Below are 13,923 nucleotides of genomic sequence, written 5' to 3'. Positions count from 1 at the left end.
CCCTCTCCTCACCCCGAGGATTCCTCTCTCCATTTTCCTTCCTCTTCCCACCGTTCCTCCTTCCCCAGGCCTCCTCAAATTCCCACCAAACCCCTTTTAAACCTCTTTTCTGAACCCCAAAGGCTCCGCTGGGTCGTTTTGGTCTTGGTTTTACTCGTATTTTATTTATCTTCCCTTTCCCCCACTCCCGAGGATTCCTCTCTCCATTTTCCTTCCTCTTCCCACCGTTCCTCCTTCCCCAGGCCTCCTCAAATTCCCACCAAGCCCCTTTTAAACACTTTTTCTGAACCCGAAAGGCTCCGCTGGGTCATTTTGGTCTTGGTTTTACTCCCATTTTATTCATCTTCCCTTTTTTTCCCCCCCTTCCCCCCCCCTCCCGGGGATTCCTCTCTCCATTTTTCTCCCTCTTCCCACCCTTCCTCCTTCCCCAGTCCTCCTCAGATTCCCACCAAGCCCCTCTTAAATCCCTTTTCTGAACCCGAAAGGCTCTGCTGGGTCATTTTTGTGTCGGTTTTACTCCTATTTTATTTATCTTCCCTTTCCCCCCCTCCCGAGGATTCCTCTCTCCATTTTCCTTCCTCTTCCCACCGTTCCTCCTTCCCCAGGCCTCCTCAAATTCCCACCAAACCCCTTTTAAACCTCTTTTCTGAACCCCAAAGCTCCGCCGGGTCGTTTTGGGGTCGGTTTTCCGGGGTATGGGAACCTCGGAAACCTTGGAAACGTCCCTGGCGCCAGGCGGGGTTTCCGGGATGGCATTTTTGGGATGGGATGGAGCGGCATCCAGCCGGGATTTTCCAGCCCAGGTGCACCAGGAGCTCGACGCCAAACGCGCCCCAACCCCTTCCCAAAACAGGGTCGAAAAGCCAAATATAAATTAAAAATCCCCCCCAAAAAGGACGGGATCGGGGTCGGAGCCCCCCCCGGGAGCCGCAGCTTGTTGTGCACAAACCCGAACACCTGAGCGCCGCCTCGGGCTTAATTAGCGCCGCGCTCCTAATGAGCTTCGTTAGCAGCGCGGCGGGAACACCCCGAGAGACGCGGGGACGATGGAAACAAATGGGATTTTTTTTTTTTCTCCCCCAAAATCCGCTTTTTTTTCCCGCCGTGCGACGAAACCGTCGGGGCTCGGGGCGGGGGGCACAATTTCGAGGCAAGAGCGGAAAATACGAAGGGATTTAGGGTTTTTTTTTTTCCCCTTAATTCCGCTTTTCCGAGGAGCCGGCGGGTGGGGAAAGGGCCGCCCTTGGCAGCGGAGCGTGGAGCGGCCGCCGCCTTTGATCCCGCGGCGCTCAAAGGGGGAACCTTCCTCCTCCTCCTCCTCCTCCTCCTTTTCCTTCTCCTTCTTCTCCTCCTCCTCCTTCTCCTTCTCCTCCTCCTCCTCCTCCTCCTCCTCTCAACCCGAACTTCCTCGCCCTTGAAGTTGTGGCAGGTGCCCTCCTCCGCCCCCTTTTTCCGAGAGAATAAATAGGAAAAAAAGGGGGGGAAAAGGGAATAAAGGGCAGAGGGGGAAGGACCCGGAGGAGGAGGCGGTGAATGGATCCCGCCGTGCTCGGCCACGCTCGGGCGGCCGCGGCTTCACAAAGAGGAGCCGCGGGAGGGTTTTGGGGTTTTTTTGGGGGGAAGGGGGAGGTGGGAAAAGCTCGGAGCTTCCGACGGATCCCGCTGGAAATTCGGGAGCAGGCGCCGGAGCTCGCGGCGGCCGCAGAGCCGCCGGACCCGCCGCTCCCGCTCGGCAGAACCTGCGGAGCTCCTTCCCAGGAGTTTTCCTTCTCCCGGGAGTTTTCCTTCTCCCGGGAGTTTTCCTTCTCGGGAGTTTTCCTTCTCCCAGGACTTTTCCTTCTCCCAGGACTTTTCCTTCTCCCAGGAGTTTCCTTCTCCCAAGACTTTTCCTTCTCGGGAGTTTTCCTTCTCTCAGGAATTTTTCTTCCCTGGAGTTTTCCTTCTCCCAGGAGTTTCCTTTCCCAAGAGTTTTCCTTCTCCCAGGAGTTTTCCTTCTCTCAGGAATTTTTCTTCCCTGGAGTTTTCTTCTACCAGGACTTTTCCTTCTCACAGGAGTCTTCCTTCTTTCAGGAGTTTTCCTTCCCAAGAGTTTTCCATCCGAGGAGTTTTCTTTCTCCCAGGAGTTTTCCATCCCTGGAGTTTTCCATCCCTGGAGTTTTCCTTCCCTGGAGTTTTCCTTCTCTGGAGTTTCCTTCTCCCAGGAGTTTTCCTTCTCCCAGGAGTTTTCCTGCTCTCAGGAGTTTTCCTTCTCCCAAGACTTTTCCTTCTTTCAGGAGTTTTCCTTCTCTGGAGTTTCCTTCTCCCAGGAGTTTTCCTTCTCCCAAGACTTTTCCTTCTCGGGAGTTTTCCTTCTCTCAGGAATTTTTCTTCCCTGGAGTTTCCTTCTCGGAAGTTTTTCTTCTCTCAAGAGTTTTCCTTCCCAGGAGTTTCTTACTCCCAGGAGTTTTCCTTCTCCCAAGAGTTTTCCATCCCAGGAGTTTTCCTTCTCTCAGGAGTTTTCCTTCTACCCAGGCAGTGAAATTTATTTTCGTGCGTTGTTAATATTACGTTGTTAATATTGCTTTACTATATTGCTCTATTAATGTATTAATATAATAATATATCATAATATATTAATATAACAATATATTAATACCATAATGTTAATATTATTTTATTATATTGGCCTATTAATATATTAATATAATAATATGAAGTAATATATTAATATAACAATATATTAATATCGTAATGTTAATATTAGTTTACTGTATTGGTCTATGAATGTATTAATATAACAACATATTATATATAATAATATTAATATTACAATTTATTAATACTGTAATGCTAATATTACTTTATATTTATATTACTTTATATAATTACTTTATATTTATATTAGATATAATAATATATTAATATAACAATATATTAATATAGCAATATATTAATATCATAATGTTAATATTATTTTATTATATTGCTCTATTAATGTATTAATATAACAATATAACAATATATTAATATAACAATATATTAATACCGTAATGTTAATATTACTTTACTATATTGCTCTCTTAATGCATTAATATAATAATATATTACATATAAAATAATATATAAATATTACATATAAAATGATATATAAATATAACAATCTATTCATGCATTAATATATCAATATTGCATTATTATATATTATTATATATTATCAACCTGGTCTAGTGGAGGGTTCCCTGCCCGCGGGAGGGGAATGGAATATATTTATATTTATATATTCTATAATACATATATATACATATAATACATATATATACATATAATACATATATATACATATAATACATATATATACATATAATACATATATATACATATAATACATATATATACATATAATACATATATATACATATAATACATATATATACATATAATACATATATATACATATAATACATATATATACATATAATACATATATATACATATAATACATATATATACATATAATACATATATATACGTATATAATACATATAGAATATATTAACATATTAATATATTCTATATTAATAGAATATATTTATATATACATATAATACATATCTATAATACATATATATATACATATATATACATGTATAATATATTAATATAATATATATAAAATAATATAATATATTATATATCTAATATATATTGAATATATTAATATATTCTATAATACATATATATACATATAATGCATATATATAAATATAGAATACATATAGAATATATTGATATAATGTATATATAAAATAACATAATATATTATATGTAGAATATATATAGAATATGTTAATATATTCTATAATACATATATATATATATAATACATATATATATAATACATATATATACATATAATTACATATATATACATATATAATACATATAGAATATATTAATATAATATATATAAAAATAATATAATATATTATATATCTAATATATATAGAATATATTATGTATCTAATATATATAGAATATATTAATATAATATATATAATATAATATATTTTATATCTAATATATATAGAATATATTATATATCTCATATATATAGAATATATTAATATAATATATATAATAATATAATATATTATGTATCTAATATATATAGAATATATTAATATAATATATATAATATAATATATTTTATATCTAATATATATAGAATATATTATATATCTCATATATATAGAATATATTAATATAATATATATAATAATATAATATATTATATATCTAATATATATAGAATATATTAATATAATATACATAATAATATAATATATTATATATCTAATATATATAGAATATATTAATATATCCTATAATACATATATAATATTTTAACACCCGGGGCACGCACCCAAAGCGCGTCTGACCCGCGGCTCCTTCTCCTCCCCGCAGCTTCCCGGAGCAGAGCGGCGCGCCATGAACCGCCCCTGAGACCTCGCAGGAACCTCCCAGACCGCGCCAACCCCCCCAAAATGAGGCTTTTCGGCCGCCGCTCCGGCCCCTGGAAGGCGGCGCTGGCGGGGGCGGCCTTCCTCTTGGTGCTCTTCCTCCTGGCGCTGCCGCGGGCCCGCCGGGCGCGGGGCGCGGAGGGGCCGTGGCTGCGGAACATCGCGCAGGGCCGGGCGCAGGTGCTGGGGCTGATGCTCGGGGCCGTGCACAACCTGCGCGACTCGATGCCCAAACTGCAGATCGGGGCCCCGCAGCCCCCCCGCGAGCCGCTGCCCCCCGCGGGCCGGCCCTGCCCGCCCGGGGTCTACACGGCGGCCGAGCTGCGGCCCCTCCTCGAGAGACCCCCCCAGGACCCCGCCAGCCCCGGCGCCGACGGCAAGGCCTTCAAGAAGGAGCGCTGGACCCCCGAGGAGAGCAGGGAGAAGGAGCGGGGCTACGAGAAGCACTGCTTCAACGCCTTCGCCAGCGACCGCATCTCCCTGCACAGGGCGCTGGGGCCCGACAGCCGCCCCCCGGAGTAAGAGCCGGGCCCCAAAACCGCGGGGACAGCGGGTTCCCGGGAATCCGGACCTCGTTCCCTCAAATCTGGCCCCGCTGCCTTCATATGTTACCCTTATTCCCAAAAATTCGGCCCTTATTCCTTAAAATTGGATCCTTATTCCCTTAAAATTTGGCCACTTATTCCATTAAATTTGGCCACTTAATCCTTAAATTTGGCCCCTTATTCCCTTAAATTTGGCCCCTTATTCCATTAAATTTGGCCCCTTATTCCATTAAATTTGGCCCCTTATTCCCTTAAAATTTGGTCACTTATTCCCTTAAGTTTGGCCACTTATTCCACTAAATTTGGCCACTTATTCCACTAAATTTGGCCACTTAATCCTTAAATTTGGCCACTTAATCCTTAAATTTGGCCACTTATTCCATTAAAATTGGCCCCTTATTCCTTAAATTTGGCCCCTTGTTCCCTAAAATTTGGCCCTGGTGCCTTCAAATGTTACCCTTATTCCTTAAAATTTTACCCTTCTTCCCTCAAATTTGGCCACTTACTCCTTTACAATTTGGCCTCTTATTCCTTTACAATTTGGCCACGTATTCCCTTACAATTCCACCTTTTATTCCCTTAAAATTTCGCCATTTATTCCCTTAAAATTTGGTCACTTATTCCCTTAAGTTTGGCCCCGATGCCTTAAAATGTTACCAGTATTCCCTTAAATTTGGCTCTTATTCCTTAAAATTTTGCTCTTACTCCTTATATTTGGCCCTTATTCCCTTAAATTTGGCACTTGTTCCCTCAAATTTGACCCTGATGCCTTAAAATGTTACCCTTATTCCTTTAAATTTGGCCACTTATTCAGTAAAATTTGGCCCTGGTTCCCTTAAATTTGGCCCCAGTGCCTTCAAACGTTACCGTTATTCCCCAAAATTTTACCCTTATTCCCTTAAATTTGGCCCTTATTCCTCAAATTTGGCCACTTATTCCTTTAAATTTGGCCACTTATTCCCTTAAATTTGGCCCCTTATTCCTTACAATTTGGCCACTTCTTACCTTAAAATTGACCTTTATTTCCTTAAATTTGGCCCCGGTGCCTTCAAATGTTACCGTTATTCCCAAAAATTTAGCCACCTATTCCTTAAAATTGGGTCCTTATTCCTGAAATTTGGCCACTTATTCCTTAAAATTTGGCCATTTATTCCCCTACAATTTGGCCACTTAATCCCTTAAATTTGGCCTTTATTCCTTACAATTTGGCCATGTATTCCCTTAAGATTTGGCCACTTATTCCCTTAAATTTGGCCCTTATTCCTCAAAATTTGGCCACTTATTCCCTTAAAATTTGGCCTCTTATTCCTTTAAATTTGGCCACTTATTTCTTACAATTTGGCCACTTATTCCCTTAAATTTGGCCGCTTATTCCCTTAAAATTTGGTCCCTTTTTCCTTTAAATTTTACCATTATTGCCTTAAATTTGGCTCTTATTCCTTTAAATGTTGCCCTTATTCCTTAAATTTGGCCACTCATTCCCTCGAATTTGGCTCTTATTCCTTAAAATTTAGCCACTTACTCCCTCAAATTTGGCCCTTTTCCCCTCGAATTTGTCCCTTTCCCCCTTGAATTTGGCCCTTATTCCTTAAAATTCAGCCACTTATTCCCTTGAATTTGGCCGCTCATTCCCTTAAATTTTTGCCCCCGTTCCCCGAAATTTCAGGGGGTGTAAACCCGCCCGGGGACGGGGCGTCTCTCGGCGCTGGCAGCTGAAAACCGGCGGCAGAGCCGAACCCGACCCTATTTATTAATATTTCCCCAGTTCCGGCCCCTCGGGTCGGTTTGAGGGCCCCGCGCTCTTTGTGCCTCCGGTACCTGCTCGGGGGCTCCGGGATCTCCCCCTCCCCTCTCCCTCTTTTATTCCCGCCGGCTCCAGAAATCCCACTTTTTCTTTTCTCAGCCGAGCGGAACAACCCCGGAGCCCGCTGGGTGTGCGGGGACAGACAGGGGGGAGGAGGGAAACGGGGAAATCCAGGGATTTCCTCCTGCCGGATTAACCACGGGGGGCCCCCCGACCTGCCTGCGCCGGGGGGGAGGGAATTCGGGCTGGGAAAAGCCTGGAATGGGAGGGAGAAGAGGAGCCCCCTCCCCGTTCGATCGATTATCTGCGATCGGCGGGGACAAAGGGGGGGTCGGGAACGGGAATCAAAGCTGGGATGTACCAGGAGGGGCCGGGAATGGGAATCAAAGCCGGGATGAGCCGGGGGGGTCGGGAATGGGAATCAAAGCCGGGATGAGCCGGGAGGGGCCGGGAATGGGAATCAAAGCCGGGATGAACCGGGAGGAGTTGGGAATGGGAATGAAAGCCGGGATGAGCCGGGAGGGGCCGGGAATGGGAATGAAAGCCGGGATCAACCGGGAGGGGCCGGGAATGGGAATGAAAGCCGGGATGAACCGGGAGGGGCCGGAGCCGCCCTCCCGCCGCGGGCTCTGGGGGTCAGAGGGGTCGTTCCCGCCGCTCCCCCCGCCACCAACCCCCCCTGTCGCGTGTCCCCAAAGGTGCATCGACCAGAAGTTCAAGCGCTGCCCGCCCCTGCCCAGCACCAGCGTGGTGATCGTGTTCCACAACGAGGCCTGGTCCACCCTGCTCCGCACCGTCTACAGCGTCCTGCACTCGGCCCCCGCCAGCCTGCTCAGGGAGGTCATCCTCGTCGATGACGCCAGCACCGACGGTGGGGACACGGGGGGGACATGGGGGACACGGGGGGAGACGGGGGGGAAACGGGGACAGAGGGGTGTGGGAGCTGGGGTGGGATATGGGGACACGGGGGTCTGGGGACCTGCTGCACCCCGTGTCCAGTGTCCTGCACTCGGCCCCCGCCAGCCTGCTCAGGGAGCTCATCCTCAGGGATGACGCCAGCACCGACGGTGGGGACATGGGGGACACGGGGGGGACACGGGGACACAGGGGTGTGGGAGCTGGGGTGGGATGTGGGGACACGGGGGTCTGGGGACCTGCTGTGCACTGTCCAGTGTCCTGCACTCGGCCCCCGCCAGCCTGCTCAGGGAGGTCATCCTCGTCGATGACGCCAGCACCGACGGTGGGGACACGGGGGGGACATGGGGGACACGGGGACACAGGGGTGTGGGAGCTGGGGTGAAATGTGGGAAGAGAGGGATGTGGGGACAGAGGGATGAGGGAGCTGTGGTGGGATGCAGGATCCAGGGGAATGTGGGAGCTGGGGTGGGATATAGGGGCAGAGGGATGAGGGAGCTGTGGTGGGATGTGGGAGCTGGGGTGGAATGCAGGATCCAGAGGAATGTGGGGACCAGAGGGATGTGGGAGCTGGAGTGGGATGAAGGAGCTGTAGTGGGATATAGGGGCAGAGGGATGTGGGGACAGCGGGATGAGGGAGCTGTTGTGGGATATGGGGCCAGAGGGATGTGGGAGCTGTGGTGGGATGTGGGGACAGAGGGATATGGGAGCCACGATGGGATGCAGGATCCAGAGGAATGTGGGGACCAGGGGGATGTGGGAGCTGTGGTGGGATGTGGGGACAGAGGGATGAGGGAGCCATGGTCGGATTCAGGGGCCAGAGGGAGGAACAGGAGCCCTGGCAGGGTGTGGGATCAGAGGGATGCGGGAGCCCTGGTGGGATATGAGGTCAGAGGGATGTGGGAGCTGGGGTGGGATGCGGGGCCAGAGGGATACGGGGGTCGGGGGGTGCAGGAGCCGTGGTGGGATGCAGAGGCCGGAGGAATGTGGGGACCAGAGGGACGTGGGAGCCGTGGTGGGATGTGGGGCCAGAGGGATGTTGGGAACTGTGGTGGGATTCAGGGGCCAGAGGGATGCAGGAGCCGTGGTGGGATGTGGGATCAGAGGGATGTGGGATCAGAGGGATGCAGGTGGGATTTAGGGGGCAAAGGGAGGAACAGGAGCCCTGGCAGGGTGTAGGATCAGAGGGATGTGGGATCAGAGGGATGCAGGTGGGATTTAGGGGGCAGAGGGAGGAACAGGAGCCCTGGCAGGGTGTAGGATCAGGGGATGTGGGATCAGAGGGATGCGGGGGATGCCCGGTGTCCATTCCCGGGAGCCATGGCTCCGATCCACCGGGAGAAGCGGCTCGTGCCGATCCCGGGGCAGCCCCGGGACGTTCCAGCGGCTCCTCCCGCCCTTCACATCCCCGGGGATTTTCCCTTCCCCAACAAACACCAATCCCGACCCGGCCCGGGACACAAACCGGGCGCTCCTCCCGCGAACACCTCGGTCACGGCAAACCCCGCGAGCCGCGCCCGGGGCTGATTAATTAACCACGTTAACAGCGCCTGGGGCTAATCAATTAACCACGTTAACCACGCCCAGGGCTAATTAATTAACCACGTTAACCGCGCCCGAGGCTAATTAACTAACCACGTTAACCACACCCGGGGCTGATTAATTAACCACGTTAACCGCGCCCGGGGCTGATTAATTAACCACGTTAACCGCGCCCAGGGCTAATTAATTAACCACGCTAACCGCGCCTGGGGCTGATTGACTAACCACGTTAACCGCGCCCAGGGCTACTTAATTAATCACGTTAACCGCGCCCGAGGCTAATTAACTAACCACGTTAACCGCGCCCGGGGCTGATTAACTAACCACGTTAACCGCGCCCGGGGCTAATTAACCGGCGGGTTCAGGGTCGGGGTGTGGGAGGCGCGGAATCCGCCCTCGGCCCGGATAAATTCCCACTTCCCGGGGAGCCTTCCCGGGGTGGGACTCGGGGGGTCCCAGCTCTCCCGTGGCCATTCCCAGCTCTTGGCTGCCCCGATATCCCGGTGTCCTGTGGTGACCCCGTGCCCGGTGTGTCCCCCTCAGTGACAGTTCGGTCCCGGTGACACCTGAGGCTCGGGGACGGGACCTCCTCCCCCCGGCAGCGCCCTGATCCCTCTCCAGGGGGGGATTCCATGGGAAGGGGTATTGGATGAGGAGAGGGGGGCGAGTCCTTCGCGAAACTCCCTTTCTTTGGCCAAACCCAGTCCGGATTTAGCCAAACCCAGTTTGGATTTAGCCAAAAACAGTCCGGATTTAGCCAAAAACAGTGTGAATTCGGCCAAACCCAGTCCGGATTTAACCAAACCCAGTCTGGATTTAGCCAAAGCCAGTCCGGATAACACCAAAGCCAGTCCGGATTTAGCCAAAACCAGTTTGGATTTAGCCAAACCCAGTCCGGATTTAGCCAAAGCCAGTCCGGATTTAGCCAAAGCCAGTCCGGATTTAGCCAAAGCCAGTCCGGATTTAGCCAAACCCAGTATGAATTCAGCCGAACCCAGTCCGGATTTAACCAAACCCAGTCTGGATTTAGCCAAAACCAGTTTGAATTTAGCCAAAGCCAGTCCGGATTTAGCCAAAGCCAGTCCGGATTTAGCCAAAGCCAGTCCGGATTCAGCCAAACCCAGTTTGGATTCAGCCAAACCCAGTCCGGATTCAGCCAAAACCGCTGGGATTTGGGGAAAGACGATTCCACGTGTTTGAATCCGAAGCCGGGAGCAGCAGTTCTGGGGATGGGATGGGACGGGGTGGGATGGAATGGGACGGGGTGGGGTGGGATGGGATGGGAGCAGCAGTTCCTGGGATGGGAAGGGGTGGGATGGGATGGGAGCAGCAGTTCCTGGGATGGGAAGGGGTGGGATGGAAGCAGCAGGGTGGGATAGGATGGGGTGGAATGGGAGCAGCAGTTCCTGGGATGGGATGGAAGCAGCAGGGTGGGATAGGATGGGAGCAGCAGTTCCTGGGATGGAATGGGAGGGGAGGGGATGGGAAGGGAGGGAAATGGGATGGGATAGGATAGGAGGGGGACAGCAGGATGGGATGGGATGGGATGGGAGGGGGTGGAAGGGGATGGGAGGGGATGGGATGGGATGGGATGGGATGGGAGCACCAAGGCGGGCTCGTGGGACGCAGGAACCGCCTCCTGCCCATCCCGACGGCTCCGGCTCCTGTCCCCCCGTCCCCCCGCCCCCGAATCCCGCAGAGTACCTGAAGGAGGAGCTGGATCGCTACGTGGAGCAGCTGCAGATCGTGCGCGTGGTGCGGCAGCGGGAGCGCAAGGGGCTCATCACGGCGCGGCTCTTGGGGGCCAGCGTGGCCAGCGGGGACGTGCTCACCTTCCTGGACGCCCACTGTGAGTGCCCGCCCCGCCCGGGGGTCCCCAGAGACCTCCCCCCCTTTTTCCTCTTTTCCCCTTCCCCTTCTTAACCCCCTTTTCCTCTTCTTTTTTTTTCCTCTTCCCCCCATTTTCCTCTTCCCCCCTTTTTTCCTCTCCCCCCTTTTTTTCTACTTCCTCCCTTTTATCCTCTTCCCTCCTTTCTTCCTCTTTATTCCCTCCCTTTCCTTCTCTTTATTCTTCCCTTTCCTCTTCCCCCTCTTTTTTCTACTTCCCCTCCTTTTCCTCTTCTCTTTTCCTCCCCCCTTTTTCCTCCTCCCCCCTTTTTCCTCCTCCCCCCTTTTTCCTCCTCCCCCCTTTTTCCTCCTCCCCCCTTTTTCCTCCTCCCCCCTTTTTCCTCCTCCCCCCTTTTTCCTCCTCCCCCCTTTTTCCTCCTCCCCCCTTTTTCCTCCTCCCCCCTTTTTCCTCCTCCCCCCTTTTTCCTCCTCCCCCCTTTTTCCTCCTCCCCCCTTTTTCCTCCTCCCCCCTTTTTCCTCCTCCCCCCTTTTTCCTCCTCCCCCCTTTTTCCTCCTCCCCCCTTTTTCCTCCTCCCCCCTTTTTCCTCCTCCCCCCTTTTTCCTCCTCCCCCCTTTTTCCTCTCCCCCCCTTTTTCCTCCTCCCCCCTTTTTCCTCCTCCCCCCTTTTTCCTCCTCCCCCCTTTTTCCTCTCCCCCCCTTTTTCCTCTCCCCCCCTTTTTCCTCTCCCCCCCTTTTTCCTCTCCCCCCCTTTTTCCTCTCCCCCCCTTTTTCCTCTCCCCCCCTTTTTCCTCTCCCCCCCTTTTTCCTCTCCCCCCCTTTTTCCTCTCCCCCCCTTTTTCCTCTCCCCCCCTTTTTCCCCTTTCCCCCCCTTTTTCCATCTTTCCCCCTTCCTCCTCTTCCTCCCCTTATCCTTTTCCCTTTTCTCCTCTTCCCCCCTTTTTCCTCTTCCCTTTTCCCTCTCCCCCCTTTTTCCCTCTCCCCCCTTTTTCCCTCTCCCCCCCTTTTTCCCTCTCTCCCCCCCTTTTCCCTCTCTCCCCCCCTTTTCCCTCTCTCCCCCCCTTTTCCCTCTCTCCCCCCCTTTTCCCTCTCCCCCCCTTTCCCCCTCTCCCCCCTTTCCCCTCTCCCCCTCTCCCCCGTTCCCAGGCGAGTGTTTCCACGGCTGGCTGGAGCCGCTGCTGTCTCGCATCGCGCACGAGCCGCGGGCCGTGGTGAGCCCCGACATCGCCACCATCGACCTGCACACCTTCGAGTTCTCCAAGCCCGCGCCCGGCGGGAAGCAGCACAGCCGCGGCAACTTCGACTGGAGCCTCACCTTCGGCTGGGAGCTGCTCCCGGCCCGCGAGCGGCAGCGCAGGAGGGACGAGACCTTCCCCATCAGGTGGGAGCGCCCGGGGCTGCTCCTTCTCCCGGAAAATCGGGGGGTCGGTGCCTCTGGGGGAGCGATTCTGCTCCTTCTCCCGGAAAATCGGGGCTTGGTGCCTCTGGGGGAGCGATTCTGACCCTTTTACCCAAAAATTGATGGGTTTTGGTGCCTCTGGGGGAGCGATTCTGACCCTTTTACCCAAAAAATTGAGGGATTTGGTGCCTCTGCGCGAAGAATTCTGCCCCTTTTCCCAACAAATTGAGGGTTTTGGTGCCTCTGGGGGAGCGATTCTGACCCTTTTCCCCCCAAAATTGAGGGGTTTGGTGCCTCTGGGGGAGCGATTCTGCCCCTTCACCCAAACAATCGGGGGTTGGTGCCCCTGGGGGAGCGATTCTGACCCTTTTCCCCCCAAAATTGAGGGTTTTGGTGCCTCTGGGGGAGCGATTCTGCCCCTTTTCCCCCCAAAATTGAGGGGTTTGGTGCCTCTGGGGGAGCGATTCTGCCCCTTTTCCCCAAAAATTGAGGGTTTTGGTGCCTCTGGGGGAGCAACTCCACCCCTTTTCCCATCAAATCGGGGTTTTCCTCAATTTTGGTGCCTCTGGGGGAGCGATTCCGCCCCTTCCCAGCGGAGTTTTCCCCCTGGGAGAAGGACGAGACCTTCCCCATCCAGTGAGATCGGCGTGGGGGAGGGTCCTGATCCGCTTGATTTTGCTCCTTTTCCCAAAAATTCGTGGGGTTGGTGCCTCTGGGTGAGGAATTCTGCCCCTTTTCCAGACAAATCGGGGTTTTCTCCTCAGTTTTGGCGCCTCTGCTTGAGCAACTCTGCTCCTTTTCCCAACAAATCAGGGTTTTCCTCAATTTTGGTGCCTCTCCGTGAGCAATTCTGCCCTTTTCCAATGGAAATTTCCCCTGGGGGAAGGCTGAGACCTTCCCCATCAAGCAATCCCAGCACGGGGGGCATTCCTGATCTGCTTGGTTTTCCTCCTTTTCCCAACAAATTGAGGGTTTTGGGGCCTCTGGGGGAGCGATTCTGCCCCTTTTCCCAACAAATCAGGATTTTCCTCACTTTTGGTGTCTCTGGGGGAGCGATTCTGCCCCTTCCCGGTGGGTTTTCCCCTGGGGGAAGGCTGAGACCTTCCCTATCCAGCAATCCCAGCACGGGGGGATTCCTGATCCGGCTGCTTTTGCTCCTTTTCCCAACAAATCAGTGGGTTTGGTGCCTCTGGGGGAGCAATTCTGCCTCTTTTCCCGACAAATTGGGGTTTTTCCCTCAGTTTTGGTGCCTCTGGATGAGCAATTCCTCCCCTTCTCCCAACAAATCGGTGGTTTTGGTGCCCCTGGGGGAGCGGTTCCGCCCCTTTTCCCAACAAATCGGGGTTTTCCTCAATTTTGGTGCCTCTGTGTGAG

The 13,923-nt window shown here is 50.9% G+C and overlaps 1 protein-coding gene across 3 annotated transcripts in view; it reads left to right on the top strand.

Moving 5' to 3' along the window:
• The window catches only part of GALNT6 (polypeptide N-acetylgalactosaminyltransferase 6), a 30,088-nt gene that overhangs the window by 3,389 nt on the left and 12,776 nt on the right, over nt 1–13,923 (top strand). The window contains exons 1-7 of one of the 3 annotated variants that reach the window (XM_051768863.1): nt 1,185–1,796; nt 1,950–2,376; nt 2,441–2,529; nt 4,444–5,017; nt 7,547–7,719; nt 11,005–11,154; nt 12,297–12,531. In XM_051768863.1, the coding sequence (XP_051624823.1) occupies nt 4,524–5,017; nt 7,547–7,719; nt 11,005–11,154; nt 12,297–12,531 (1,052 nt within the window). In that variant the 5' untranslated portion in view covers nt 1,185–1,796; nt 1,950–2,376; nt 2,441–2,529; nt 4,444–4,523. Of the gene's footprint in view, nt 1–1,184; nt 2,377–2,440; nt 2,530–4,443; nt 5,018–7,546; nt 7,720–11,004; nt 11,155–12,296; nt 12,532–13,923 lie in introns of those variants that run through there. The other 2 variants (XM_051768861.1, XM_051768864.1) reach the window with 2 other exon arrangements.

The sequence above is a fragment of the Manacus candei genome, unplaced genomic scaffold (genome assembly GCF_025592945.1).
Source record: "Manacus candei isolate 608988 ecotype Guabito, Panama unplaced genomic scaffold, ASM2559294v1 h1tg000098l, whole genome shotgun sequence".
NCBI lineage: Eukaryota > Metazoa > Chordata > Aves > Passeriformes > Pipridae > Manacus > Manacus candei.
This window is presented reverse-complemented; position numbering and strand designations above follow the sequence as displayed.